The sequence below is a fragment of the Neophocaena asiaeorientalis genome, unplaced genomic scaffold (assembly GCF_003031525.2).
Source record: "Neophocaena asiaeorientalis asiaeorientalis breed wild unplaced genomic scaffold, Neophocaena_asiaeorientalis_V1.1 scaffold19, whole genome shotgun sequence".
Taxonomy (NCBI): Eukaryota; Metazoa; Chordata; class Mammalia; order Artiodactyla; family Phocoenidae; genus Neophocaena; species Neophocaena asiaeorientalis.
Genome location: NW_020173388.1, coordinates 6511402 through 6538420, shown reverse-complemented (window position 1 = coordinate 6538420; position 27019 = coordinate 6511402). Strand labels below are relative to the sequence as shown.

At 39.3% G+C, this 27019-nt stretch overlaps 1 protein-coding gene across 1 annotated transcript in view; it reads right to left on the bottom strand.

Annotated features, from left to right (window-relative positions):
* SCFD2 (sec1 family domain containing 2) overlaps positions 1 to 27019 on the bottom strand; it is a 394218-nt gene that overhangs the window by 209897 nt on the left and 157302 nt on the right. The window contains exon 5 of the mRNA XM_024746720.1: positions 12164 to 12413. Coding sequence (XP_024602488.1) covers positions 12164 to 12413 — 250 coding nt within the window. The remainder of the gene's footprint in view (positions 1 to 12163; positions 12414 to 27019) is intronic.

The following is a 27019-nucleotide window of genomic DNA, read 5'->3' as shown; positions in this document are numbered from 1 at the left end:
TCACAGCCCACCGCCCATTTCTGCAAATCCCTGCCCCGACCTCCCTCCTGCTCACTCCCAACACAGCTATGAACACAGGACTCAGCTTGGCCAAAGAGAGCCCCATTCCCCTGGCAACAGTGAGTGGATCAGTAACAGTGACAGTCAGCTTCGTTTCCTAGGATTGATCTACAACCCCTGGAAGAAAAAAAGCTCTCTCTTTTCCTGAGTTGCTATTCTGGAATGACATAAGCCAGGAATGTCTGGGAGGGAGAGAGGTCACACAGAGGCAGCTGTGATAGAAAAGAATGAGGTCAATACTTAGAAGCTTAAAAGATGCAGAGAGTCCCAATCACACTGTTGGAGCCCCTCCCCCAAAATTCCTAAATAGAGCTCTGTCTCCAGACTTGCCGTATAAGCAAATATGAACTGCAAATACCAACTAGGAAGACATGCTAGCAAAATATATGACTAAGTATTAATAACCTTAATAATACAAATGCTCTGATTCAAAATCATTAAGAATAAAATTAATAATCAGTAGGAGAAAAGGAAAAGACCATGAGCCGGCAATTCACAAAAGATGAAAACAAATGGCAAGTATCTGCTTTTCATCAATATTCAATAAAATTGTATGTGGCTTCTTCTACACTGTTCTTGACATTTCCAAATTTTCTATAAGGAGAACGTATGACTGTAATAGTGGAGGAAAAACCTTAAAGATATTAAAATAGAAAATTAAATTTAAGAATGTTAACCTGGTATCAGCAGGCAGTATAAATGTGTGGGCAGGCGTGGAGTCAGGGATTTTAGAGGGAAGGCCATGGAAGAACAGGGAGCATTTTTGGAGAGCTGTAAACAGCATCTCAAAGGAAACAGAGCTGGGCTGCTCTCTAGGAGCTGAGGTTGAGTCAATGAGTCCATTGCTTCCCTCCTGAGATGACAGTGATAGCATGGAAAAGATAGAAAGGTATTGAGGAGGAGCTGATTTAGAGGTAGGGAAGGGAGTACACTGATTCCAATAAAAATAAAAAGCAAAAGAAGCTAGAACCATAGAATGGTAGTGAAAGAAGAGACCTGAGATTCACCTAATAAAGCTCTCATTTTATGATAAGGATCCTGAGTCCAAAGGAAGCTAAGTGACTTACTTTCAGGTTACACACCTATGGGCATATTTAGGAATAAACACCAGGCCCCTTCCCGTCTGTGCTCTTTTCAACCATACCACCCAATCACTCCTATCTGATCCAGAGCTATGTGTTTAAGAAAATTACCCTGTATTCCATGCATTCCACTTGTTCTCTTTCATGACTGAGAAATTTATAGTCTAATGTGCAGTTAATAAGAACCAGCAAGTATTAATCTCTCTGTCACACACACAATTATTACTATTGGCACCGTGTGCAGACATAAAACTTAACGACATGGACAGTCTGTCTCTGCATTTGTGCATCTATAAATACCACTGCAAGAAGATACGTTCCAGTGTCTTAGTTGAGGATGACTGTTTTTATGAGCTGGTATGGAAAAATTAAGTACTTGAGAAAGTAATTTGTAGTGATCTCTTAATATTTTTGCAAAATTACATAACTGGTTAGATACCTTAATAGGCAGCTCTAAATATTTTTATACACAGCTTGTGATATATTTTAAATATGAACTAAACATTGTAAACTTCACTTGATATAGCTGTTTTGTAATATGTGCTGTGGTTAACTATTTTAATATGTTGGACAGTAAAACTAAATGTAACAGTTCCAACATTTCTCATGGGAGTGATTTAGGGCAGACATATGTTTTTCATTAGAGTTTCCAGCAGAAATCTTAGAAATCAAGAGGAAAAATAGACCCTATTATACCAAACAGTGTTACAAACCATAATAGAAAACAAGCCTTTAAAGCTTTTCTTTTGTTTTGTTTTGGCAGCCCTGAAACAAGAAATCTGAAACACTAGAAATGAAGGTATACACCTTAATGAAAAGTCTAATACTGGAATGCCACAATAACTGAGAATCCATAAACTAGAACCAAGAAGTGAGGCAGAATCTTTGCTGAAATGAATTTTCCCCTGCATCCTGAAGTCCTCTTTCAGCTGAGTGAGTGGATTCTGCAGTCATGGTTTTGTACACTGTCACCTACTGTAATGAACTGAAGTTTTCATTCAAGTGTGGGTAACATGAAGGCTGGCAATGAACTTTTAGGATCACCCTTCTAGTTACCACAGCAACATCCTTTGTCATTGGCAGTCCTCAAGGTCCAAGGAACAACTTTTCAAGGGAAAGATTTCTGAAATCTTGAAAACTATTTTTCAATTGAAATAGTGCCCCTAGGAGCAGAAATCTGCAGAAATGCATATTTGATGAATTACTGAGGGAAAGCTGTGAGAGGAGGAAAGAATGCAGAGGTGACAGAGTAAAGGAAGCACAGGAGGAGAAATTCTCATTAGTTCCTCATCTTTTACAATTCTTTGTTGGGAAGTGCTTTATATTTTACAAAGAAGACTGACTTTCTACAAGGCTGGGAAAGTACTTGACCAATGATGAAAAATGCTTTGTTTGAAAGACATAGCTCTACTAACGTAATAAACAAAACGTCTATGCCTTGTGTTGATGGAGATGAAAGTTTTCATAATAAAGTGGCAGCCATAAATAGCAATAATAATTTTATATGGTGTATGTTTACCTGAACTTTTTCAAAAGAGGAAAGCTGTCAAAAATAAATCATTGCGGGCTTCTTTGGTGGCGCAGTGGTTGGGGGTCCACCTGCTGATGCAGGGGACATGGGTTCGTGCCCCGGTCCGGGAAGATCTCACATGCCGCGGAGCGGCTGGGCCCGTGAGCCATGGCCGCTGGGCCTGCGCGTCAGGAGCCTGTGCTCCACAACAGGAGAGGCCACAGCAGTGAGAGGTCCGAGTACCGCAAAAAGAAAAAAAAAAAAAGAAAAAGAAAAAAAATCATTGCAAATAGATTTGTACTCTTGGTTGTAGAATGTGGCTTTGTCTTACTAAGGAGATAAGAGTAGATATATATGCTTTCCACTGGAAAGCAGACCTGAAAGTACCATAAGCTACCTTCCACAAGCCATTGAAAATAAATTCTCAGCTCCTTCTCATTCGAAGTCCTCTGTTAGATTTTCACAGGAATGTAAGTGGATATTGGTTCAGAGCTCACTAGACTATTCTTACCTTCAGTGTCCCTAAGAACAGTGCTTTCCAAACTGGACCTGCCTTCCCTCATTTATTATCCATGGTTGATCTTAAACAGGGCAAAAGACAAGTGGGAAGGAATAGAGAAGAAAAAACTTAGGAAATAAGGTCCCTTAAAATCAAAACTTTAAAAAAGTTAAAGATGATTTTAAAAATCATGGTGCATCATGAAGGTAATTTATACATTTTATCCCAATCAATGTGAAGTTCAGATTATTCCAGTTAGAATAACAGGAATCCTGCCATTGTTTTATGCCAAAGTTTTGAGAATTACATAGCAAAGGAAGCACAACTATGGATCTAGCTAGAAAAATATCATCTTCCCAGAATTTGAGGAGAACTTATGCACCATCCTTTCCACAGAACTGACTTTTCACACCGTAATATTTTAAAGTCCTAAAATGTCTTAGTAAAATTCCTACTGACACAAGTCTCAGTGTCAGTTCCCTGTGCTGGGAAGCTCTTCTCATGGGGGTGAGTCAGACTTGCTGGCTGGCTTTATTTTCCTAAGTTGTCTTGCTAATATTAAACCCAAAATTGCTTCCCAGCATTTTCCATCCAATATACAGAGTTCTGTGGGAAGTCTACTTCCACTTATATATGGTATCTTTACAGGATCTATTTGGAAGGAAAACCTATGCTACTTCACTGGTAAACTCATGCCAGATTAAAATGTAAACAAATGTGATTTTTTTTCCTTTTAGTTAAAAAAAGTCAAAAAAGGAGGCCACTAGGTCCTTTCCTTTGCTTTCTGACCGAACTGTAGTATCTAATTTCATCTGCCTATAGATCTTTCAGATTTCTAGTAAGTATTAGAGATTTAAACGCTTTTCTCTGTAATCAATACCTGAGGGAGTACCTAGTATAAAGATTGCAACCTGTATGCTGGGTTGTATACTAGATACTAAACTCTAGTATAAAGATGGCAACCTGGAAGCCTACAGGCTGAATTCTGCCCTTCAATAAGATCTCTTTGACTCATGCAGCGTTTTAGAAAATGAGCCAGCTTTTTAAATTTGGTTAATTAAGAATATTAAAAAAAACCCTCAGATTCCTGATTTCTTGAGAGATTGGCAATATTAGACTCATGCTCTCCTGGAAACAATTAGAGGATCTCCAGTTTGACATAGTCATCACCACTCCCTACTGCCCCCTTTATTAAGACCAACTATCTTTTGCTAATTATCACTGTACTTTCACTGTTGTTTTTCCAAAACCTAACCTACTTTACTTATTTATATTAGTTGCTGGTCCCTGTAAGCATTTGTGTTTGAGACTCCTATTGCAACTCATGATTTCAAACATTTTTAAAGTATGGGGATATCTTATAATTATGTTTTTGGCATCTGTTACCTAAAAGATACAAAGGAAAAATTCTATAGCTTCAGCAATATCTTTAAATGAATTTCTATTTTATAAATTACAATTATATCTACAAATATTTGTATATTTATATGTGAAGAGTAATACTGAGTATATGGATGAAGCACAGAGCACACACACAGGAGTGAACCTTTTGTCCTAACTCCTAGATTTTCCCAGGGATCCATGAGACAAAGGTTGGGAATCACTGGTCTAGTAAAAAGAATTCTGGACTGGGAATCAGAAAACACAGTCTTGAGTTCCATCCTTGCACTGGATAGGCCATTGGTTGGTGGTTTGAGGCAAATTAGTCAACCTATTGGGGCACTGATTTTCTCTTGTGCAAAACGAATAAACCGGATAATTGTTGAGAACCTTTCCATTCATAAAACATAATAATATATGCCTTATGAGTTTTTTTTTTTTTCTTTTTTTGGTACGCAGGCCTCTAACTGTTGTGGCCTCTCCCGCTGCGGAGCACAGGCTCCGGACGCGCAGGCCCAGTGGCCATGGCTCACGGGCCCAGCCACTCCGTGGCATGTGGGATCTTTCCAGACCAGGGCATGAACCCTTGTCCCCCGCATCGGCAGGCGGACTCTCAACCACTGCGCCACCAGGGAAGCCCTGCCTTATGAGTCTTTACACCTATTACAAAAACCCAGGCAACTATGGGACCTCCCCAAAGTGTACCTGGGTTTTACCTAAAGACAAAAGGTTTATTAGGGAGGGAACTGCCATGGAAAAAATGGAAACACAGGGAAAACTGCAACTCTCCTATTTCCAAGTTTATATACAATTTTATATTCTCCGCTCCAAACCATGTTTGAAAAACTAGCAGTATATTTGTGAGTAAACTGTCTTAAAGAGAACTCAGCATTATAGATATATTTCATTTGAGCTCAGATATTTGGGGTATAATTTTTTAGGCATATAAGTTTATGGGTTCAAACGTACATATTCTTTTCAGATCAAAGGCGATACTGTTTACAAAAGCACTTTGAACACTATAGTATTATCTAGGATTATCAGATATTAAAATGCTGCTATTACCTGATATTCCCACCTGACTCCAAATCCTGTGCTCAGAGCCTTTACTCCACCACTGCCGCCCCCAGGGTTTCTATGCTCAGAGAGAATAATGCCAGATACATAGACATGTTCAATGAATACTGATACGTTTAAAATACTTGCGCTATAAGTCCAATGATACTAGCACACGATAGTGTGTTTTTTCAGTATATATTGTAAAAGAAAACTAATACTTTAACTGCACCCGGGGCATCACTCCATCTCACAGTATATTATATTGCCTTAGAATTTCCTCTGTCAGGGAAGCCTATAATAATAACTGCAGCAAATTCAAGTTTCTTACATAATGCCCACTCTCACCTTCTTTCTTTTAACAGAACCCTGACTTTGTTCATGACCAATATGTGCCCAGTTAAAAATATTCATCAGATTCTCTGGTAGCCAGAGGTGGTCATGAAACCCAGTTCTAGGCAACGATTACAAGTCTTCTGGGTAGGACTTCCACAAAGCTATGGTTCCCCTAATGTAAAAAAGGGCAGACACCACTAGTATATTCCTTTTACTTTCATCCTTCCTCCCTCCTTGCCTAAAGCAGGGACACAATACATGGAAGAGGAGTGTCCACCTCATGACCATGATGATGAAATATACTGACAGGAAAAAAAGGAAGAAAGGGAGGAAGGAAGGAAGCCAAAAGGAGTGTGAGTTCCGCTGCCTGTCTCTTAACTTCCTGCTGAGAAAAAAAATGAATCCCTATTTATTTTTATTTATTATTTAAGCTAATCTTGTAAATTTTCCATTACATATATCCAGGTACAATCCTAATATAATACAGAAATTGATAATCCCAAATTATCAACAGGAAGTAAAATAAGAATCTAATAAATATAAATTACAGTTTCTGTGGTATTATCATGCCTCTCTCTTGAATCTAGAGTTCTTAGGTATTTTGAATCTTTCATTCCCTAGCATTACACTGAACCTAACTAAACAGATCTAGCTCTTATTGACCTGATCTTTAAAGACACTATAGAAATTCAGGGACATAAGTTAATGAGTAATATAAAAATTGTTTACCAAAAAAATTGTTTTCCAAGAGTTGTGGGTGTCAAAAACCATATGCAAGTTTTGTTTTTCTTTGTTTCCGGATTCCAGAGCCTCCTGACCAACATACCTTAGAGCACTGATTTGCCCTTAATAGTTTACAGGTGTGCCAACTGCTGCTTCAGTTCACAGGTCTGGCGGGTAGGGCCTGGAGTGATCAAGCCCCTGCTGCTGCTTGCCCCCGGCCACACCAGCCTGTCCACTTACCTCAGTAGACTCTGCAAACATTCTTACTGCCTGTGTGCAAAACAGCGTTAAAAAGGCTGGGAAGCACTGCCCTATATGACAGCTAGATGCCATCAAAATAATAACAGCAATGGAAAAAAAATTACCTATTACAGTGCTCTATGGATCAAAAATTAGCTCACACACATCACATCATTTTATTCTCAGGAAAATCATGAGTGGTCAGTAGGGCGCTTATATTTATTATCAAGGTTCAGAGGTGGTAATGTGCCCACTAACACACATTGCTAGGAAATGACAGAGCCAGGACTTTTGAGTAAAGGATTTCTGCTCTAAGCCTATGCTTTTTCTGACATAGCTCCCTGTATGACGATAGTCCACATTTGCACAGATCTTTGAAATGAGTGTTTTGATTTCATACTCTGCAGAAAGTTCAAATGGTTTTCGTTTGTTTTCTCTTGTGACTGCCATGCAAATACTAACATATATGGAAACTGATACTCTCTTTGAACTTAGCAAGACTGAGAAAGCACAACACTAAATGACACATTTAGGCCGTACCAATTTTCTTTTTACAGCTCCCATCCCTGACACCCTGAGAGCCAACCCTTGTTATTTTGTGTGAGTAGAAAAGAGTTTTTGCCCACCACTCTCCCCAAGAGTACCTATTAAAAAGAAAATAATACGTTGCCGTTGACCATGCTTAAGTTTTGCTTTGCTTTGCCGAACACAATTTCTCATTGCCCTTTCCATAAAAGGGAAGAATAGAGAGAAACGAAAGAAACTATCAAAAGTAAATTACATTTTTAACATATAAAAGGAAATATGAATTTTAAATATAGGGTAATTACTGTCGAGAGGTATTACTGAAATAAAAGGAATTTAAGTTTGCTACTCCTGTTTTAGAAAGCTAGACAACCAATAGATTTCTGTGACTAGATACAATATTTTAATTTCTTTATAGCAATGGAGAAACAAAGAGGATACATGCACCAAAATAGGAAGGTATGAGGAAACTCCTATAAGTAGCTATTATAGACAGATTCAAAAGCACAAGTAATATCTATAATATTAACCAAATATTAATTCACTGTTCAGAAAGTGAGCATGCATGGCATAAAACAATAAGTTTAAGCAAGCATAAGTTACAGAATACAATATGCAGTGGTTACGGAAGTGAGCCTGTGGCAGGTTTGGAATTCCATGTTTAAAGACATGGGCTCAAGATCCAGAAGGTTCAAATCCTGGTTCTATCACTTAGCAGTTGAGTGCTTAATTTTTAGTACAGAAGAAGTATTGATTTCTTGATTCTATCAACAGTTAAGATTAGTAAAATTACAGCATTATATAAAAAGTAGAATTCTTATCTTGATTGCTTATTTTCAATAGTACTTTTAAACTAAATCTCATCAACCACAAAATGTCCACAAGACATAAAGTAATTTCTGCCAACCAGTAGCAAGTAAGCTGAGATTATAAACTGGAATAACATAAGTGCAACACTGTGGGCAAGTTCATGGTAAAAGCCAAACTAACCTGGTTCCATGAAAGGCTAAGCACATTTGGAAGACAATTCAATTCTTCCAGTACATACTGAGTATTCCATCCTATTCTACAAGACTGAGTCACCACTGCCTCAATGTTATCCTATTACTCCTTATCCTCAGATGTAGATTAAACATTGTCTTCAGCAGCTAACTGTAAACATAAACCCTACTTCTCAGGACACGTGACTTTTCAACATACTTAATAAGGGGCATGTCTATACTGGCCAAGTAAAAATCTACCTTCAGAAATCAAGTCCTTTTGGTGTCCACAAGTGTTGATCAATGCATGTGTGTTCCACTGGCAAGTTGACTTATGTTAAGTCTAAGTAGCACATCTTATCCACCCTGTTTGAACTGTACATCCAAATCTAATCTAGGGCATTCTTCACAGGATTAGAACAAAAAATTTCACAACTTGTATGGAAACATAAAAGACCCCAAATAGCCAAAGCAATCTTGAGAAAGAAAAACAGAGCTGGAGGAATCAAGCTCCTGGACTTCAGACTATACTACAAAGCTACAGTAATCAAGACAGTGTGGTACTGGCACAAAAACAGAAATATACATCAATGGTACAGGATAGAAAGCCCAGAGACAAACCCACACACATGTGGTCACCTAATTTATGGCAAAGGAGGCAAGAACATACAATGGAGAAAAGACAGCCTCTTCAATAAGTGGTGCTAGGAAAACTAGACAGTTATATGTAAAAAATGAAATTAGAACACTCCCTAACACCATACACAAAAATAAGCTCCAAATGGATTAAATACCTAAATGTAAGACTGGACACTATAAAACATAGGAAAAACACTCTTTGATACAAGCCACAGCAAGTTCTTTTTTGACCCACCTCCTAGAGTAATGAAAATAAAAACAAAAAATGAACAAATGGGACCTAATGAAACTTAAAAGCTTTTACACAGCAAAGGAAGGAAACCACAGACAAGACGAAAAGACAACCCTCAGAGTGGGAGAAACTATTTGCAAATGAAGCAACTGACAAAGGATTAATCTCCAGAATATATAAACAGCTCAGGGAGCTCAATATCAAAAAAACTAACAACACAATTAAAAACTGGGCAGAAGACCTAAACAGACATTTCATCAAAGAAGACATACAGATGGCCAAGAGGCATGTGAAAAGATGCTCAATATCACTATTAGAGAAATGCAAATCAAAACTACCATGAGGTATCACCTCAAACTGGTCAAAATGGCCATTATCAAAACATCTAGAAACAATAAATGCTGGAGAGAGTGTGGTGAAAAGGGAACCCTCTTGCACTGTTGATGGGAATGTAAATTGATACAGCCACTATGGAGAACAGTATGGAGGTTCCTTAAAAAACTAAAAATAGAACTACCATATGACCCAGCAATCCCACCATTAGGTATATACCCTGAGAAAACCATAATTCAAAAAGAGACATGTACCACAATGTCCACAGTAGCACTATTTACAATAGCCAGGACATGGAAGCAACCTAAATGTCAATCGTCAGATGAATGGATAAAGAAGATGTGGCACATGTATACAATGGAATATTACTCAGCCATAAAAAGAAACGAAATTGAGTTATTTGTAGTGAGGTGGATGGACCTAGACTCTGTCATACAGAGTGAAGTCAGAAAGACAAAAACAAATACTAATGCATATATATGGAGTTTTAAAAAAATGGTACTGATGAACCTACTGTCAGGGGCAGGAATAAAGATACAGACACAGAGAATAGACTTGAGGACACGAGAGGTGGGGTGGGAAGCTGGGGCGAAGTGAGAGTAGCATCGACATATATATACTACCAAATGTAAAATAGATAGCTAGTGGGAAGCAGCAGCATAGCACAGGGAGATCAGCTCAGTGCTTTGTGATGACCTAGAGACATGGGATAGGGAGGGTCGGAGGGAGGCTCAAGAGGGAGGGGATATGGGGATATATGTATGCATATGGCTGATTCACTTTGCTGTACAACAGAAACTAACACAGAATTGTGAAGCAATTATACTCCAGTAAAGATGTATAAAAAATAAATTAAAAAAAACAAAGCTAATCTAGGTAGGAATATATACTTTGTATTATAAAATAAGATGTCTCCAAAATTTAAAGATACACTAAAATTTCCACAAATTCGTATTTTTTTTTACCTTCAACTGCTAACTTTACAAATTTTCCTAATATAAACACAAATGTACAGAAGTGTTTTTAAACGTGAAATCACATTTAAAAGCAAGAAAATGCAATATCCTGAGCAATCATAAAACAGAGAAACCAATAAAGAATGAAATTCTGGGTCAATAAACACCTTGAGCGAATATTGAATGAACACTGACTGCTTGACCTCAATTCTCAAAATAATAGAGTAACACACTAACGCTGCAGAAAGCTATCCAAACACCCTCGTTAGAACACACCATCTTTGTTGTCTGTTTCTGGAATTATGTGTGTTAAGAATAACTTCCAATTATACTCTCCTAGTGTTCAAATTGACTTTGAATCAAATCACTGTTCTAAGCTCTATATAAACCATATTAAGTCTTTCTAAGTCAATATTCATTTATAGCCAAACACACACATGAAATCACACTCAGTGCTGTACCCTATGAAATGGGAACAACTCCCACAAGTTTTCCTTACGTAGATTTTAAGTTGGCAAGCAGGTTCTGTACTTGGCAAGGAAATGTTTCATTTCTGTGGGAAGTTCATTCGGTTTCCATCTTGTCAGGGTTTCGTTTTCCATGACCAGACACAGGAAAGGTCAGCAGTGGGCACAAAGGAAAGCACACATGCACGGGATGCTCAGGTGGACAGAGACACAGCCTGCTTCTGAGAAAGCTGGGTGCCCCGCCCAGGGAGGCAGGACAGGGGACAGGAGGAAAAGTCAGTTTATATGTAACCTCCCTCAGTTGAGCCTTCCCCAGTGGAGAGGTCTACATGCACCCATACACACATATCCATGAATGAATGGCAACCTGGTATGTTTTTAAAGTATTTACGTTTTACATGTAAGTTTTAATAACTTCTCACTCTCAAACAGGCCCAGGCTCAATCCACACTACTAGCAATAAGCTTTACACAAAATATAAAGAATATTGAATTTGATATGAAACAACACAAATGAATATCTCCGTAAGTTATACCACAGTTCTTACTAGAAGTGAAAATGGTTAGATTTTAGGATATTTAATTAGGTACTTCCCCCAAATCAACAGCCTACTTTACTGGGATGTTTGGGGATTATTTTGGATAGTACCAATTAATTCAGATTCAAGATGAAATATGAGAAGTCAAAATATGAAACTGTTCTTGAAAATGGCAATTTTCATCCTATAACACTTTACAACATCTTAGGGAAACAGGTTTTTTGTTTTTGTTTTTAAGTTTGAAATGACAATCTCAAAGAGAATATGTCAACAGAAATCCTTTGAATAGGATGGATGCACATCATTTTATTTTTCCTTAAAGATATTACACCCTGTGAGTATTCCGCTATTTTAACAAGGCTTAGGCTCTAAGAATATGAATACTGACAAGCAACTAGAAGGCCATTTCCCTACCACAACTGGAATAAAAAAAAAAACCTACAACAAAAACCTCTAATCCGAAAGGCTGGCTAGCATTCATCAGGCCTCATGAAATTCGGAACAACTCCAATGAAGATGGTTACATCCTATTTCCAAATGCCTTTATTTTTAAATCTGTTTTCGGTATCAGTGATGTTTATGTCCTCTATTTTTGTTAAACACTCACCTGTGATTTTTTGCAGCAAAGGTGACAATTCAGACTCCTCACAAAAGACTTGAGCCAACGCTTTCTTCACTTTTTCTTCACCTTCACCCAGGTCTTTGTCCACTGAGAACTCTCCACTGACAGAATAAATATATATCAGGAGGACCAGCAGCTCTTCGGGGCTGTAGTCATCATTAGTCCTCTGGTTCGAAGGCTTAATCATGGGAAGCAGCTGATTTAACACAACAGACATTGTCGACTCCCCAATGCTCTGAAATAAAAGGGGGGAATAGGCACATATGTCAGTCTTGTACAGACGTAATTTATGCACTACATCAGCCCAAAGATAGCTTGCAAACAAGTCTGTGATGTTCACTGACTAGATTGCTTTTTATTTGTATGTTTCTTGTCCTGGAGAGAATACTGCAGGCAATTTGGCATTAGAGCTGTTGTTTTGAAAGATCTAGTTCATAAAATGGCTGGTCAAGTTGCATACCCTTTTCTATTATCTTACATATTGCTTAAAGAAATAAGAGCCATGTGTTTTAAAACTAAAAGTGTACGTAGTTCAGATGCTAGAAATTTTAAATAAAAATATTTGTAACATAATATGATTAAAAATTAAAACATGCTTGCACCTATACGCTGACATTCCTTCAGAGGAATTACTTTAGATTTTATAGCATATTCTTTTAATATTCTTTAAGGTGGCAAATATTAGTCAGAATAGATTTTCTTTTTATAACAATGAAAAGTCATTTCTGCTAAATCTGGTCAAACTGGGTAATGACATTTCAGGATATCTTTGGGTTAGTCTGAAGATAATTCACATTTAAAGTTTAAAAAAAATGTGCTTTTAGATATTCCACCAATTTCCTGAGTGATATTTAGCAGAGAATTTCAAAATTCCTTTCATGTGATAACAGCATTGCATTACTGAGTTAGCTGCATAACTTCCAATGCACTATGCACATTTCTAGTACAAATTCTGAGGTTTTTGGTGAATAGATAAATCCCCATTTTAAACAATGTGATTTAATTCTACTTATAATCTAAAATAACCCTGTAAAATAAAACGCAACTATTTGTATTTATATTAAAATCAGGGGCCAAATGATCACGAGTTACAACTTTCACGTTATTCATTCAGAAGCATTCACTGAGCATCTACTATGTTCCAGGTACTACCCTGGGTCTGGGGAAGACAGCAGTGAACGAAACAAATCCTCTGCTATCATAAAGCTTACATTCTAATGGGGGAAAACAGACAACTTAAACCTAAGGAAGTAAAATATATAGTATTTTAAATGGTGGTAAGAGCTACTGAGAAAAATAAAGCAGGAATGAAAGACGGGACTTGAGGGTGTGTTTATGTCAGTAAATATGCACTATTATATTTTTTAATTTTTTTAGACCATAGTCTTTTATTTATTTATTTGTTTGTTTGTTTATTTATCTATTTTTGGCTGCGTTGGGTCTTCGTTGCTGCGCATGGGCTTTCTCTAGTTGTGGTGAGCGGGCGCTACTCTTCCTTGCGGTGCGCGGGCTTCTCATTGCAGTGGCTTCTCTTGTTGCGGAGCACAGGCTCTAGGTACATGGGCTTCAGTAGTTGCAGCACATGGGCTCAGTAGTTGTGGCACGCTGGCTCTAAGGCACACAGGCTTCAGTAGTTGTGGCCGCAGGCTCAGTAGTTGTGGCTCGTGGGCTCTAGAACACAGGCTTAGTAGTCGTGGCGCGGGGGCTTTGTTGCTCTGCGGCATGTGGGATCTTCCCGGACCAGGGATTGAACCCATGTCCCCTGCATTGGCAGGCGGATTCTTAACCATTGCGTCACCAGGGAAGTCCCTGCACTATTTTAAAGAGGAAAAGCCGTGTTAAGAAGGGAGCATTGGAATAAAGAAAGACCTATAGAAACTCTCTCTCTCTGAATGAAGTTGATGGCAAGCAGCTGATTGTGGTTCTGTATTGGGACGACTACCCAAAATGAGCTTTTCAAGTCATTTCCACACCTGGGAAAATCTGGACATATCATCTCAAGGTTAAGGTTCATAATTACATTTTTTGGTACATGGGAAACAGCTGTTACCATTTATTTCAACTAAAAATCCTGGATGTTCACAATGTACCAAACAAAACTAAAATGGAATGACTAAAGTACAAATGGAAAAGAACAGAATGGAGATTTTAACTGTTATGTGGTGACAAGACATGGTTTATCAAGTATAAACATACCCACTTCTCAAAGGAAATGGCTGAAAGGTTTGAAGGCATCCTAGGACTGTCCTGTAGCCTCAGGAGTCTCTTGGGAGGAATTTTCAAGTGTTTGTTCTTTACTTTAAAAGCTGCCCGAAAGCAATTTAAAAGAAAGGAGCTGTGTGGCTGGCCTGTTAAAAGAAGGGCCATGGGGGCTGCAGCTTTCGCTTTTTATTTTTTACCCTATCACCAACTCCTTGGATGACATTAAACAGATTCTTCCATTGCTTTATATCCCATTTCTAAAAAGCAGCTGTATACATCAAGTATCTGTCCTATAGGAACCCTGTGATTCTCTCCCCAGAGCAAAAATATATATTTTTTTGCAATAGTTATAAAAAGTAAAACAGGGCAGGGTAATCATCATAGTCATTTAAGAAGATTCACTCACTAACATCTGGCCATCAGAGCATCATTTTCAAGTTGTTGATCTGTCACTGGAGAGCAAAATCCCTCCTCAGTGACACTGCAGCGGACTTCCATTGGCTAGCTCGTACCTCTGCACACCAATTTCTAAAATTACACTTTAATCTGCTTAATGCATCCGAAGAAGTTAATAACTGAGCTGAATACAAAGCCAAGAATACTGATTAGTCTTAAAGAGGCATTAGATTTTGTGGAAATAAAGAGATTCCGTTTCAAAAAGCCACATTCCAATCTTGACTGTTCCACTAGCTAGTATTTTAACCTCTTTGGATCTCAGTAAACTTCTTAGGATGTCTTCATCTCTAAAATTACATGATCGGACTAGAGGGTGACTGAGTTCTTAAGTCATAGTTACGCTAAGATCTCCATTTTTACTTTCTTCTCCCCCTACCTTAAAAAATTACCATTGGTGGTAGAAGGCAGTGAATCTCGCTGTTCGCTACACAGCAAAATATAACAATAAATACTTGAAAAAGAAAAGCCTTCCTATAGAAAGAAATGTAGATGCAGAAATATCGTAGATATGTGTGTAACATGGGCTGATATACATTCACGTATTTCCTAACTCTGTCCACTGAGAAGATGTAGAAGTAGTTACATCCCAGTAGCAATGAGAACTCCAGTGGTCAGATCTTAGTTTCTAATATCATTCTCCAATAATAGGAACCAGAGATCCTTGGAGAAATGGCTGATTCTAGGGATGGGGCGGGGAAAATACAAGAAGAACCTGGAATATCTTGTAGTGCCAGAAAGTAAGGAAGTCCTTAGAAAACAAACAAATGGGGGCATGTCAAAACGACACAAGAGGGCTTCCCTGGTGGCACAGTAGTTGAGAGTCCGCCTGCCGATGCAGGGGACACGGGTTCGTGCCCCAGTCTGGGAAGATCCCACATGCCGCGGAGCGGCTGGGCCCGTGAGCCGTGGCCGCTGAGCCTGCGCGTCCGGAGCCTGTGCTCCGCAACGGGAGAGGCCACAACAGTGAGAGGCCCACGTACCGCAAAAAAAAAAAAACGACACAAGAGACAACTGGGAGATCTCCCAGTGGTCAAAGCTGGAATGATTTGCACAAGAGAATAAGTAAAGTAGTAGTAGTAATGGATTATAACCCAAAGTATCAAATAAATATGCATCATTCCACACTGGTAATGAATAAGTGGTTGCATTAATTAATGTAGGAGAAGAGAAATATTCCTTAACAGAAGAATTCCAAATAACCTACCTACATAAGATACTTCTCCTCCTGGAGACAGAACTTAATCGCCCCACATCTTAAGTGTGAGCTGAACATGGTGACTTGCTTTTAAAAAACTGTGTATGGAAAGGGGAGGGAGGAGTGACTTAGTCAGAGGATCAAGGTTAACATCACCAGTGATAAGTCACATTGATATCACCTGTCCCAAATATGATGTGATGAGAATGGCACTTTACTTTTGCAGTATTCTTCTCCCAAGCCCATAACCCCATGACAAAAACATCAGATAAATCCTAATTGAGGGACATTCTACAAAATGCCTGACCAGCACTCCCTCAAAACGGTCAAGGTCATGAAAAATAAGGAAAAAATGAAAAACTATCACACACCAGATGAGACTAAGGAAACATAATGACTAAATGTAATGTGATATCCTGGATGGGATCCTGGAACAGACAAAGGACATTAGAGAAAAACTAGTGAAATCAGACTGAAGTCTGGAGTTTATAATTAATAATAATGTACCATGTTGGTTTCTTAGTTTTGACAAATGATTGAGGATACACAATAGTGTAAGATTTTAACAGTAGGGTGAGGGGTATACAGAAATTCTCTATTATCTTGGCAAGTTTTCTATAAATCTAAAGCTATTCTAAAATAAAACATTTATTGGAAAGGGAAGAAGAAGGGGAGGGGAGGAAGGGAAGACAGTAAGAGACAAAGCCACGTACATTTTGATCTCTTTTCTGTCAGACTGAAAATTCCAAGACAAATGATTTCAGCTTAGTATGAGGAAGAACTCCTACAACCAGAGCCAAGGTAAGAGACTGACTCAGGAAGCAATGAACTTCCCATCAAAGCAAAGGGAAGCAGGGTGATCTGGAAATGATGAAGCAGAGAGAATCCCATGACACCTTGGCTTAGAAGGTGAACTAGACCTTCCTAGTGCTATCCATAAAAGCATGACTCCAGACTGGATGCATACCCATCTTCTGATCTTCTCTGCTCTTAGAATGAAACCTCAACAAGAAGGAAAGAAAACATCCTGGATGAAACTTCCTAGACTGAAACTTTTTTAAAGGTAAAAGAAAGAATCTGAGGTGGATTAAAAATGAGGAGATGGGAGTAAGATTTTATGCCTGGGTTTGAATTCTGGCTGTACCACTTATTAGCTGTATGACCTTGGGTAAGTCTCAGTTTTCTCATCTATATAAAATGGAAAGAGTATCACAAAGGCCTGCATATCAAGCAGTCCCAAGCCACAGGCATTTTCTTTCTTTCTTTCTTTTTTTGTGGTACGCGGGCCTCTCACTGTTGTGGCCTCTCCCGTTGCGGAGCACAGGCTCCGGATGCGCAAGCTCAGCGGCCATGGCTCACCAGCCCAGGTGCTCCGCGGCATGTGGGTTCTTCCCAGACCGGGGCACGAACCCGTGTCCCCTGCATCGGCAGGCGGACTCTCAACCACTGCGCCACCAGGGAAGCCCGCCACAGGCATTTTCATAATACTGGGACGATTGCTTAAACTACTTTGTGGTTTAAAATAGAGTAACCCCACAATGGGACAGTCTTTGTAAGGACTCAAACATAAGGGGAGGCCCTCTTTTCTGAGGGTTAATTTTAAGGAAAGTATTTTCCCTTACATTTGAGGATACACAATAATAGTTCTTGTTTCATAAGGTTATTCTAAAGATTTAATAATAGGAGTCACAAAGCACAGTGCCTGGCACATAGTCCCTGATAACTACTAACTATTACTATTGGGTTGGCCAAAAGGTTCGTTTGGTTTTTTCCACAAGATGGCTCTAGTAGCACTTAGTTGTCTTTACCTTCATTTGAAACAATTTGGTTAGACTGTATGTGACAGCTGTCGTATCAGCCCATATTTTAAAAAGACATCAAATTTGGTGAATTTTTGTGTAGCCATTTTGATATTGAAGATGGAAGAAAAAAGCAACATTTTCGGCACATTACGCTTTGGCCAAAAGGTTCGTTTGGTTTTTTCCACAAGATGGCTCTAGTAGCACTTAGTTGTCTTTAACTTCATTCGAAACAATTTGGTTAGACTGTATGTGACAGCTGTCATATCAGCCCATATTTTAAAAAGACATCAAATTTGGTGAATTTTTGTGTAGCCATTTTGATATTGAAGATGGAAGAAAAAAGCAACATTTTCGACACATTACGCTTTATTATTTCAGGAAAGGTAAAAACGCAACTGAAATACAAAAAAAGATTTGTGCAGCATATAGAGATGGTGCTGTGACTGATCGAACGTGTCAAAAGTGGTTTGCAAAGTTTTGTGCTGGAGATTTCTCGGTGGACAATGCTCCACAGTCGGGTAGACCAGTTGAAGTTGATAGCGATCAAATCAAGACATTAATTGAAAACAATCAACATTAGACCACACGGGAGATAGCCGACATACTCTAAATATCCAAATCAAGCGTTGAAAATCATTTGCACCAGCTTGGTTATGTTAATTGCCTTGATGTTTGGGTTCCACGTAAGTTCAGCGCAGGAAACCTTCTTGACCCTATTTCCGCATGAGATTCTCTACTTAAACATAAAAAAAAGTTCCATTTTTAAAACAAATTATGACAGGTGATGAAAAGTGGATACCGTACAATAATGTGGAACGGAAGAGATCGTGGGGCAAGTGAAATGAACCACCACCAACCACACCAAAGGCTGGTCTTCATCCAAAGAAAGTGATGTTGTGTATATGGTGGGATTGGAAGGGAGTCCTCTATTATGAGCTCCTTCCGGAAAACCAAACAAATAATTCCAACAAGTACTGCTCCCAATTAGACCAACTGAAAGCAGCACTCAGTGAAAAGCGTCCAGAATTAGTCAAGAGAAAACTCATAATCTTCCGTCAGGATAACGCAAGACCTCATGTTTCTTTGATGACCAGGCAAAAACTGTTACAGCTTGTCTGGGAAGTTCTGATTCTTCCACCGTGTTCGCCAGACATTGAACCTTTGGATTTCCATTTATTTAGGTCTTTACAAAATTCTCTTAATGGAAAAAAAATTCAATTACCTGCGAGACTGTAAAAGGCACCTGGAACAGTTCTTTGCTCAAAAAGATAAAAAGTTTTGGGAAGATGGAATTAGGAAGTTGCCTGAAAAATAGCAGAAGGTCGTGGAACAAAAGGGTGAATCCATTGTTCAATAAAGTTCTTAGTGAAAATGAGTCTTTTATTTTTACTTAAAAACCGAAGGCACTTTTTGACCAACCCAATACTACACAACTACTACTATTGCCTACTACCCCACTGCCTCCCTTCTTACCCAGCAGAAGTGATTAAGACGCTTGGTAAGAGAATGAAATACCTTCCAGGAATAAGAAGTTAGCAGTCTCAAAGGAGGCAGGAACAGCCTACAAATACTGGATGTGTAACCACATCTTGGAACTTAACTGCAGAGTTAGTCAAAGGTTAAAGGCAATATAAACATTATTAAACACTGCCATTAAAAAAGTACACACAGAGTAAACCACAACCAAAGGAAAAAAAATGGCTTCTTTATAAAGTACCAGGGATTAAATTTCTCATTCATTTTGATATAAATGGGCTTACTAGTAGGAGGTGGAAGACTGGAGCTGTGTCTGGAATGACAAAAACTTTTTTTTTTTTTTAATTCTGCAGACTGGGGCTTCTGTTATTTTTGAATGAATCCCCAGTAACTCCATACAAAAGGCCCTCTGTAAAATGCATGTTATGTTTAGAAAAGCCAACTTTGGGGCTGAATTAAGACACCTCTGCAAAGTCAGAGTCAGTCTCTGTGCTGGCGACCTCTGCAGGCATGAGGTGCAAAGGGGCCAAATGCAGTGTGGCTGCAGAGCAGGCCTGCGGCTCCACACCTGTTCCTCTGGAATGCAGAGCCTGCAGACGCTTAGGGGAACTCTAAGCCACTCCAAAGTGCTGCTCTGCAGAGAACCCATCTCTACAATTCCTCCAAGCTTCCGCTCAGTTAGCGGGTGCGGGCTCAAGGGATGCTGCCAGGGAGTGCCTAAGGCCCTTCTGCCCCAAATATCACTTGTGTTAATGGCCTTTGCCATTCTTGCATTAATACTTGCCACAAGGCCTTAAATTCCCATAACTAAAGCCACTCTGCTTCTTTGGGGAATGGGCTTTATATGCCCCAGGGAAAATGCAAAAGTGTAACTTGGTGGGTATAAAGATAATTAATTGCTGCTCTCATGCATTCATCAACAAATATTTATTGGGCACATACTACGTGCCAGACACAAGATTCAGGGAACTTACAGGAGAGTGGGGATAGGAACAAACAGTCATGATGATGCAGTAAATAAGTGCTTTAGTAGAGGTATTCATTTACTTTGGAAATAGAGCAGAGCAACACCTAAATCCTCGAAGAGGTGGTACCTCAACTGAGTCTTAAACAATCAACATCTAATATCAGGGAGGAGCAAAGCTCTGAGAAATGACTGATGGGATAGGATCCTTCATTCCTTCCTTCAACAACTATTTAATGCACACTTACTAAGTGTGTGGTAGGCAGAATAACACCCCCTCAAAGAGACCTACACTCTTGTCCCCAGAACCATAAACATGTTATATTATATGACCAAAAGAACTTTGCAGATGTGATTAAAGTTACAGAACTTGAGATGGGGAGATTATCCTGCATCATCTGGGTGGGCCCAATCTAGTCACATGGGTCCTTAAAGTAGAGAACCTTTCCTGGTTGTGGTCAGAGAGAGATGCAATGATGAAAGGTCAGAGAGAAGCACAGTGTATGTTTTAAAGATGGAGGAAGGGAGACATGACCCAAGGAATGCAGGGGGCCTCTAGAAGCTGGAAAAGGCAAAGAAACAGATGTCCCCTTAGAGCCTCCAGAAAGGAATGCAGTGCTGCCGTCACCTTCATTTTAGTCCAGTGAGACCAATGTGGAACTTCTGAGCTACACAATTACAATGTAGTAAATTTCTGTTGTTCTAAGCCACTAAGTTTGTGGTGATTTGTTACAGCAGCAATAGAAAATTGATGCAAGTGGTTTATGTGAGATGGGGCATGTGAAGCTCTGCATTAGGCCCATAGCCCAGTCAGAGAACCTGGTAAAAAGTAGGGCTCCATAAATACCTGCCCAATGACTAAACAAACAAGCGAGAGCAAGCAAGAATTGGTTCCTGGGTGGTACGTATTCCATCCGTGTCACTAGGGAGCCAGTGAGTGCCTTCAGGGTTGTCACAGAAAAGGAAGGCACAGAGACACACCACATTTAAAATTTGCTACTTAATAATTTGCTCCCTAATTGGCTACTTAAATTTGCCTAGAATTAGTCCAAAATCATGCAATTGCATAAGCCAATATTTAACAGGCCCAGGATAATCATATAGGACAGTGAGTTTCAAAGTGTGAGCCACAGAATTGAGATCCCAGAGACCTTTTCAAGAGGTCCATAAGGTCAAAACTATTTTTATAAAAATATTAAGGCTTCCAACACCTGTTCTCCTCAAGATTGAGGACTATCAAAGAAAAGGGGGGATCACAACTGAGCAGGAGGTCCCTCGGGTACAAATTCTTTCCACATCCCCCGTTTCTTGTTTGTAGGAAATAGGCTTCATTCAGCCTCCTTGACCTTCCCTGAGTTCCAAAGGGCAGGTTCAAAGAATTACTAATTAGGGAAGGGAAGGAATACAGAAACAAGGGAGAAGCAGTCAACAAACAACAGTGCAGCCTTGGGTAAGGGTCCTGGTTCCTCCTCAAGGAATATACATAACAATATTTTTGAACTCTTCTGCAGAACTAAGGCCTCTGCCCAGGTGGAGGATGGTAACTTCAGGCTGAGCACAAGATTCCTGGAGCACCACCCTGCTACCTACCACCCCACCAACCAATCAGAAGAAAGTCACACACCCTGCAGCCCTCATCCCCAACTTTGCCTATAAAACCTTTTCCCCCCAAACCATCAGGGAGTTCAGGGGTTTTGAGCACAAGCCACCCGTTCTCCTTGCTTGGCCCTGCAATAAACCTTTCTCTGCTCAAAAAAAAGAAAGAAAAGAAAAAGAACAAAAAATACTAAAGTATTCTTTGCCTTGTTGACATTTGCACTAATAGTACAAAAATAATGGTGGGTAAAAGTGCTGGTACCTTAACACAGATCAAGGAGAGAGGCTCCAAACTGTGATAACATTGCATTTTTGAGCACTGAGTTATGTACTCACAGTTGGGATTTTCTAAAAAGCCAGTTTCACTTAAGAGTGCTCTCGATGAAGCAGTGAAAATTATTAATCTTACAAAATCTCAAAGCTTAAATAAATGTCTCTTTAATATTCTGTGTAACAAAATAGGAACTATGCATAAAGTGCTTCTGCTATATACTAAAGTACAATGGTTATTTTGAGGAAAAGAACTTGTGCAAGTATTTGAGTCATAAACTGAATTGTTCCTCTCATGCAATATCATTGTTACTTGAAAAAATTTCAGATAGAGAAATTATAATTAAAACTTGGGTATTTGGCAAACATTTTCTCAAAAATGAACAAAGTGAGCCTGTTTCTTCCAGGAAAACAACTTACATGTTTATTGCCAAGGATAAAATTCTGGCTTTTAAATTAAAATTCAGATTTTAGAAAACTTGTATCTGCCACTGCCAGATTCTCTATACTTAAAGACGTTTCTGATGACATCTACGGCAACATTAAATATGTGATTTTTTCTTTGAATTGCACAATGAAATGTGTCAACGTTTGGAAGACCTGCATACCTCAGTGAGCCAATGTTGTCCAAATGACCCATGCATGATGTAAGGAAATCAGGCATAGGCAAAAGATCCATGCAAAATGCAGGATAGACAAGTGGATTTTAATGTAAAAGAGTACAGAAAGCTCATTGATACACTTTCCAATTCCACATTACAAATTACCTTTAAGAAACTACTACTTGTAGAGTCAAGGTATGGTATCAAAACACAATGTCTGCAAACATGAAAAGGCGATCAAAATATTCCTCCCTTTTCCAACTATGTATCTGCATGAGGCTGGATTTTCTTCAAATATTACTTCAACCGAAACAACATATGGCAGCATATTGAATGAGGAGGCAAACACAAGAACCCAGCTGTTTTCTCTTCAGGGAGACATTAAAGAGATTTGCAAAAATATAAACCAATGCCATTCTCACTTTTCTGTTTGTTTGTTTTGGAAATACAGTTCTTCTTCATAAAATATATTATTTATGTTAGCTTGTAACAGGCTTGTTATTTTTTTTTTTATTTTTATTTTTTAGCGGTACGCGGGCCTCTCACTGTTGTGGCCTCTCCCGCTGTGGAGCACAGGCTCCGGACACGCAGGCTCAGCGGCCATGGCTCACAGGCCCAGCCGCTCCGCGGCATGTGGGATCTTCCCGGACCGGGGCACGAACCCGCGTCCCCTGCATCGGCAGGTGCACTCTCAACCACTGCGCCACCAGGGAAGCCCGGCTTGTTATTATTTTTAAAGGAATTGATAAATAAATATTTTAAACTATTCTCAGTTTTAATTTCTACTATAGTAAATACTAATATTTACTGATTTAAGGATGTCACATCCTAAAAAGAAAGCTCATTATTTTCTACTGTCTTTTCCCCTTCTCATGCCACATAGGTCCTTTAAATCAGAGCTTCTCAAAATTTAATGTGCATGTGGATTACCTGGGGCTCTTGTTAAATGCAGATGCTAATTAACTAGGTTTGGGGATAGGGCCTGAATATTCTGTATGCCTAATAAGTTGTCAGGTGATACCAGTGCTGCTGGCCAGTGGACCACATTCTGAGTGGCATCTGGACTGGATCGCTCAACAACTTCTAGACTGCAGTGTGTATGGGAAATAAACCATCTTGTTTGAGTCACTGTATTTGTGGATTCTCACCTTAATCTGAATACTAAGTAATATAACTCATAAATCTACATCTCCAGCCAAATATCTCTCCTTTGCTTGCTGCCCATACAGTCAACTGCATATTGGACATCTCTACTTGTATTGAATATATCTCATCTGCAAATATAATTCAACATGTCTAAAACTGATATGAAGATTTTTACCCCACTGTCTGTTCTGCAGTCTGTATACCATACTGTTGTGTGATACTATCATTCTTCCAATTGAACAAGACAGAAACTTGGAGTCTATCACAGCTTTCCCTCGTCCCTGGCACATCAAATCAGCCACCAAGTCCTAATGATTTTATATATGCCTTCCTCTACCGCCTAGGTTGCAACTACTATTATCTCTAGTCACGATTTATCTCATTCTGAACCAAAAATTTGATCTCCTTAAAGTTATTTCATGGTTTCCACTGTCTTCAAGATAAAGCTTTTATAGGACACATGCATTTATTTTAGCTTTGTGGCCCTAATTAGCCGTTCAGCCTCATCCAGCATGAATCGTTTCCTTACAGGCTACATTTCAGTTTTGCTGAACTACTTGCATTTGCCTCTGTGCTTTTGTACATGCTTACATCCCTGCCTAGAATGTTTTTCCCTCCCTTCCACCTGGTCTCACAATTCAACTAAAACTTTATCTCCCCCGACTTTCCCTGTGTGTTAAGTGTGCCTACTTTGTGATCCCTGAAAAGACTCTACTTCCCTCTACCATGGCTCTTATCACCCTGAATTTAGTTGTTTATTCATTACACTGTTTATTCATTAAATGTCTACCCCCCTTCTAAGACTGAAAAATTCTTGATGGCAAGAACCACATCTTACTCCTAATGGTATCTCCAGCTCAGTCCTTTGAACGTAGCTCAAAAGTATACTCATCTCTACAATGAAGTAGTTGACATCAGAAAAAGAGAAATGAACATTTACAAGGATATAATTATGATTATTTCATCTAATCCTCCTGATCACCCTGTAACATTGGGCATTATTATTTCAGAGGAAGAAACTGAGGTTGAGAAAGGTGACTTGTCAAGGGCATCAGCTGGTGAATAGTTGAGCTGGGATCCAACTTAAGACTGTCCTTCTCCAAAACCTACATCTGATCCACTTCACATTTACTCTCCAGTGCTTCCCAGTCAGAGGGAAATCAGAGTTTGTGGGGAAGGGGAATCCAGAGCCTTGAGACAGGCTATGATGCTAGGATTCTGACTGGGACAAATCACCAAGGGAACTCAGCAAACAGCAGTAGATCAACTTAGCGTGTCAGAGGCGATCTACTGACTTGCAGCTCTTTAGAGTCCCCAGGTAAGGTAGATGACTGGCTCCAGAACCTCATGCAAGGTTAAAAATCTCTGGTGGAGGGTTATGTAGTTACAGTCACAAACGTTAAGGCAGAATTTCTCATTCAGGGTGTTTCCATGCCATGTTTACCCTACACGCCTAAGCCTAAGGGACAGCTGGCTGGGGCTCAGGGCAGCCAGTGCCACTGGGCCAGTGGCCTCCAGTCCTGTGTAGCTGTCAACCCAGTGTGTCCTTTACAAACAGCATAATTTTCTATGTATATCTACAACTATGTAAAAAAAAGGATGGGACATGCTGAAGAGATATGAACAAAAAGGAATCAAATCCTGAAGTCATCAAAGAGGGTGGAAATGGTCTCCAGGAGCAGCTAATTTAAAGATGGTAGATTGGGACCACGGCATGGGCTTCAGATGAGAAGCAGCAGGAATAGGGTCGTATAGATCAACGGTGTGGAAGTTGAACAGGCTCAGTTCCCTTAGCAAGAGAAGTGGGAAGAGGGTAAGACACAAGACAGAGAAGGGCAAAGATCATTCAGGGCCACAGAGCCCATTGTTAGAACCTCTGCTTTTCTTCTGAGATGAAAGGGATTTTGAACAGAGCAATGGTATGGTCTATGTTTTAAAAGGCTATCACCCAGGTTGTGGTGAAGAGAACAACAGACTTTACAGAGGCAAGGGAAGCAGAGAGACAGGTGAAAACAATCTCAATAATCCAAGCAAGAAAAAATGGGGCTTAGACTGAGATAGGCACATTGGAGTTGGTGTGAATTGGTTGAATGTGGAAATATTTTGAAGCTAAAGTCTGCACAGTTTACTGATGGATTGAATATGAAGTATGAGAGAAACAGAAGAGTCTAGAATTATTTCAAGGTTTTTGAAGAGGTTCTGAGTAGGAAGAGGTGTTTCAAAGGAGATAACAGAGAAGGCAGAATTGGAGTGAAATGTATGAATAGGACAGATACAAATATTCCAGAAAGGGGGATGGGTGTCTGAGCTCAGGACAGGCAGAAAGGGACCAAAATGAATGGCAGGATTCTGGAGAGAGCAAAATAATGTCATAGACAAGAAAGTTGGAAGAATGTATCAGAAGACAATAGAATAAGCAGACGTAAGGTAGCACAATGAGGCTGATCTCAAAGTATGAAAGTGTTTCCTAAAATTTATCCCTCTAAGGGGCACTTGGAACTTGCTGGCATTCTGTGTCTGTGGAGCAAACGATTCCCTGGCACTGGGAAATGGTGAAATCCTCAGCGGAAGTAAAGACAGATTCTACAAACTTTCTCTCCCACTGAAAATGCCCATGAGAGAAAACCTGTAGTAGAATCACACAATGAAATAGTACACAGCAGTGAGAATGACCTCCAATTTCATAAAACAACAATATGGATGAATCGCACAAATAAAATGTTGAATGAAAGAATCCATAACAAAGAACATATTATACAATTCCATTTATGTAAAATACAAAAGCCAGGGAAAACTATCTATGTTTTTAGAAGTTCCTACCCCTTGAAAGGAGGGAGTAACAGGGAGGAAGAAAAAGCAGGGCTTCCAGGGTTGCTGGTCATATTGTATTTCTTGACCTGGGTGCTGATGACACAGATGTTTTCAGTTAGGAAAAATTCATTGAGTTGTACTTTTCTACAGTATTGTATTTTACTTCAATAAAAACTTTTAAAATGCCATTATACCGGGCCACATTTCCTGCATCCTGGGAAGAACAGAGCTATCTACTTAGAGTTCTTATTACAAATTAGCATTTACCCAAAGCAAGAGCAGGAAAATATAAGAAGCTTACAGGAGTTATCAAATTATCTA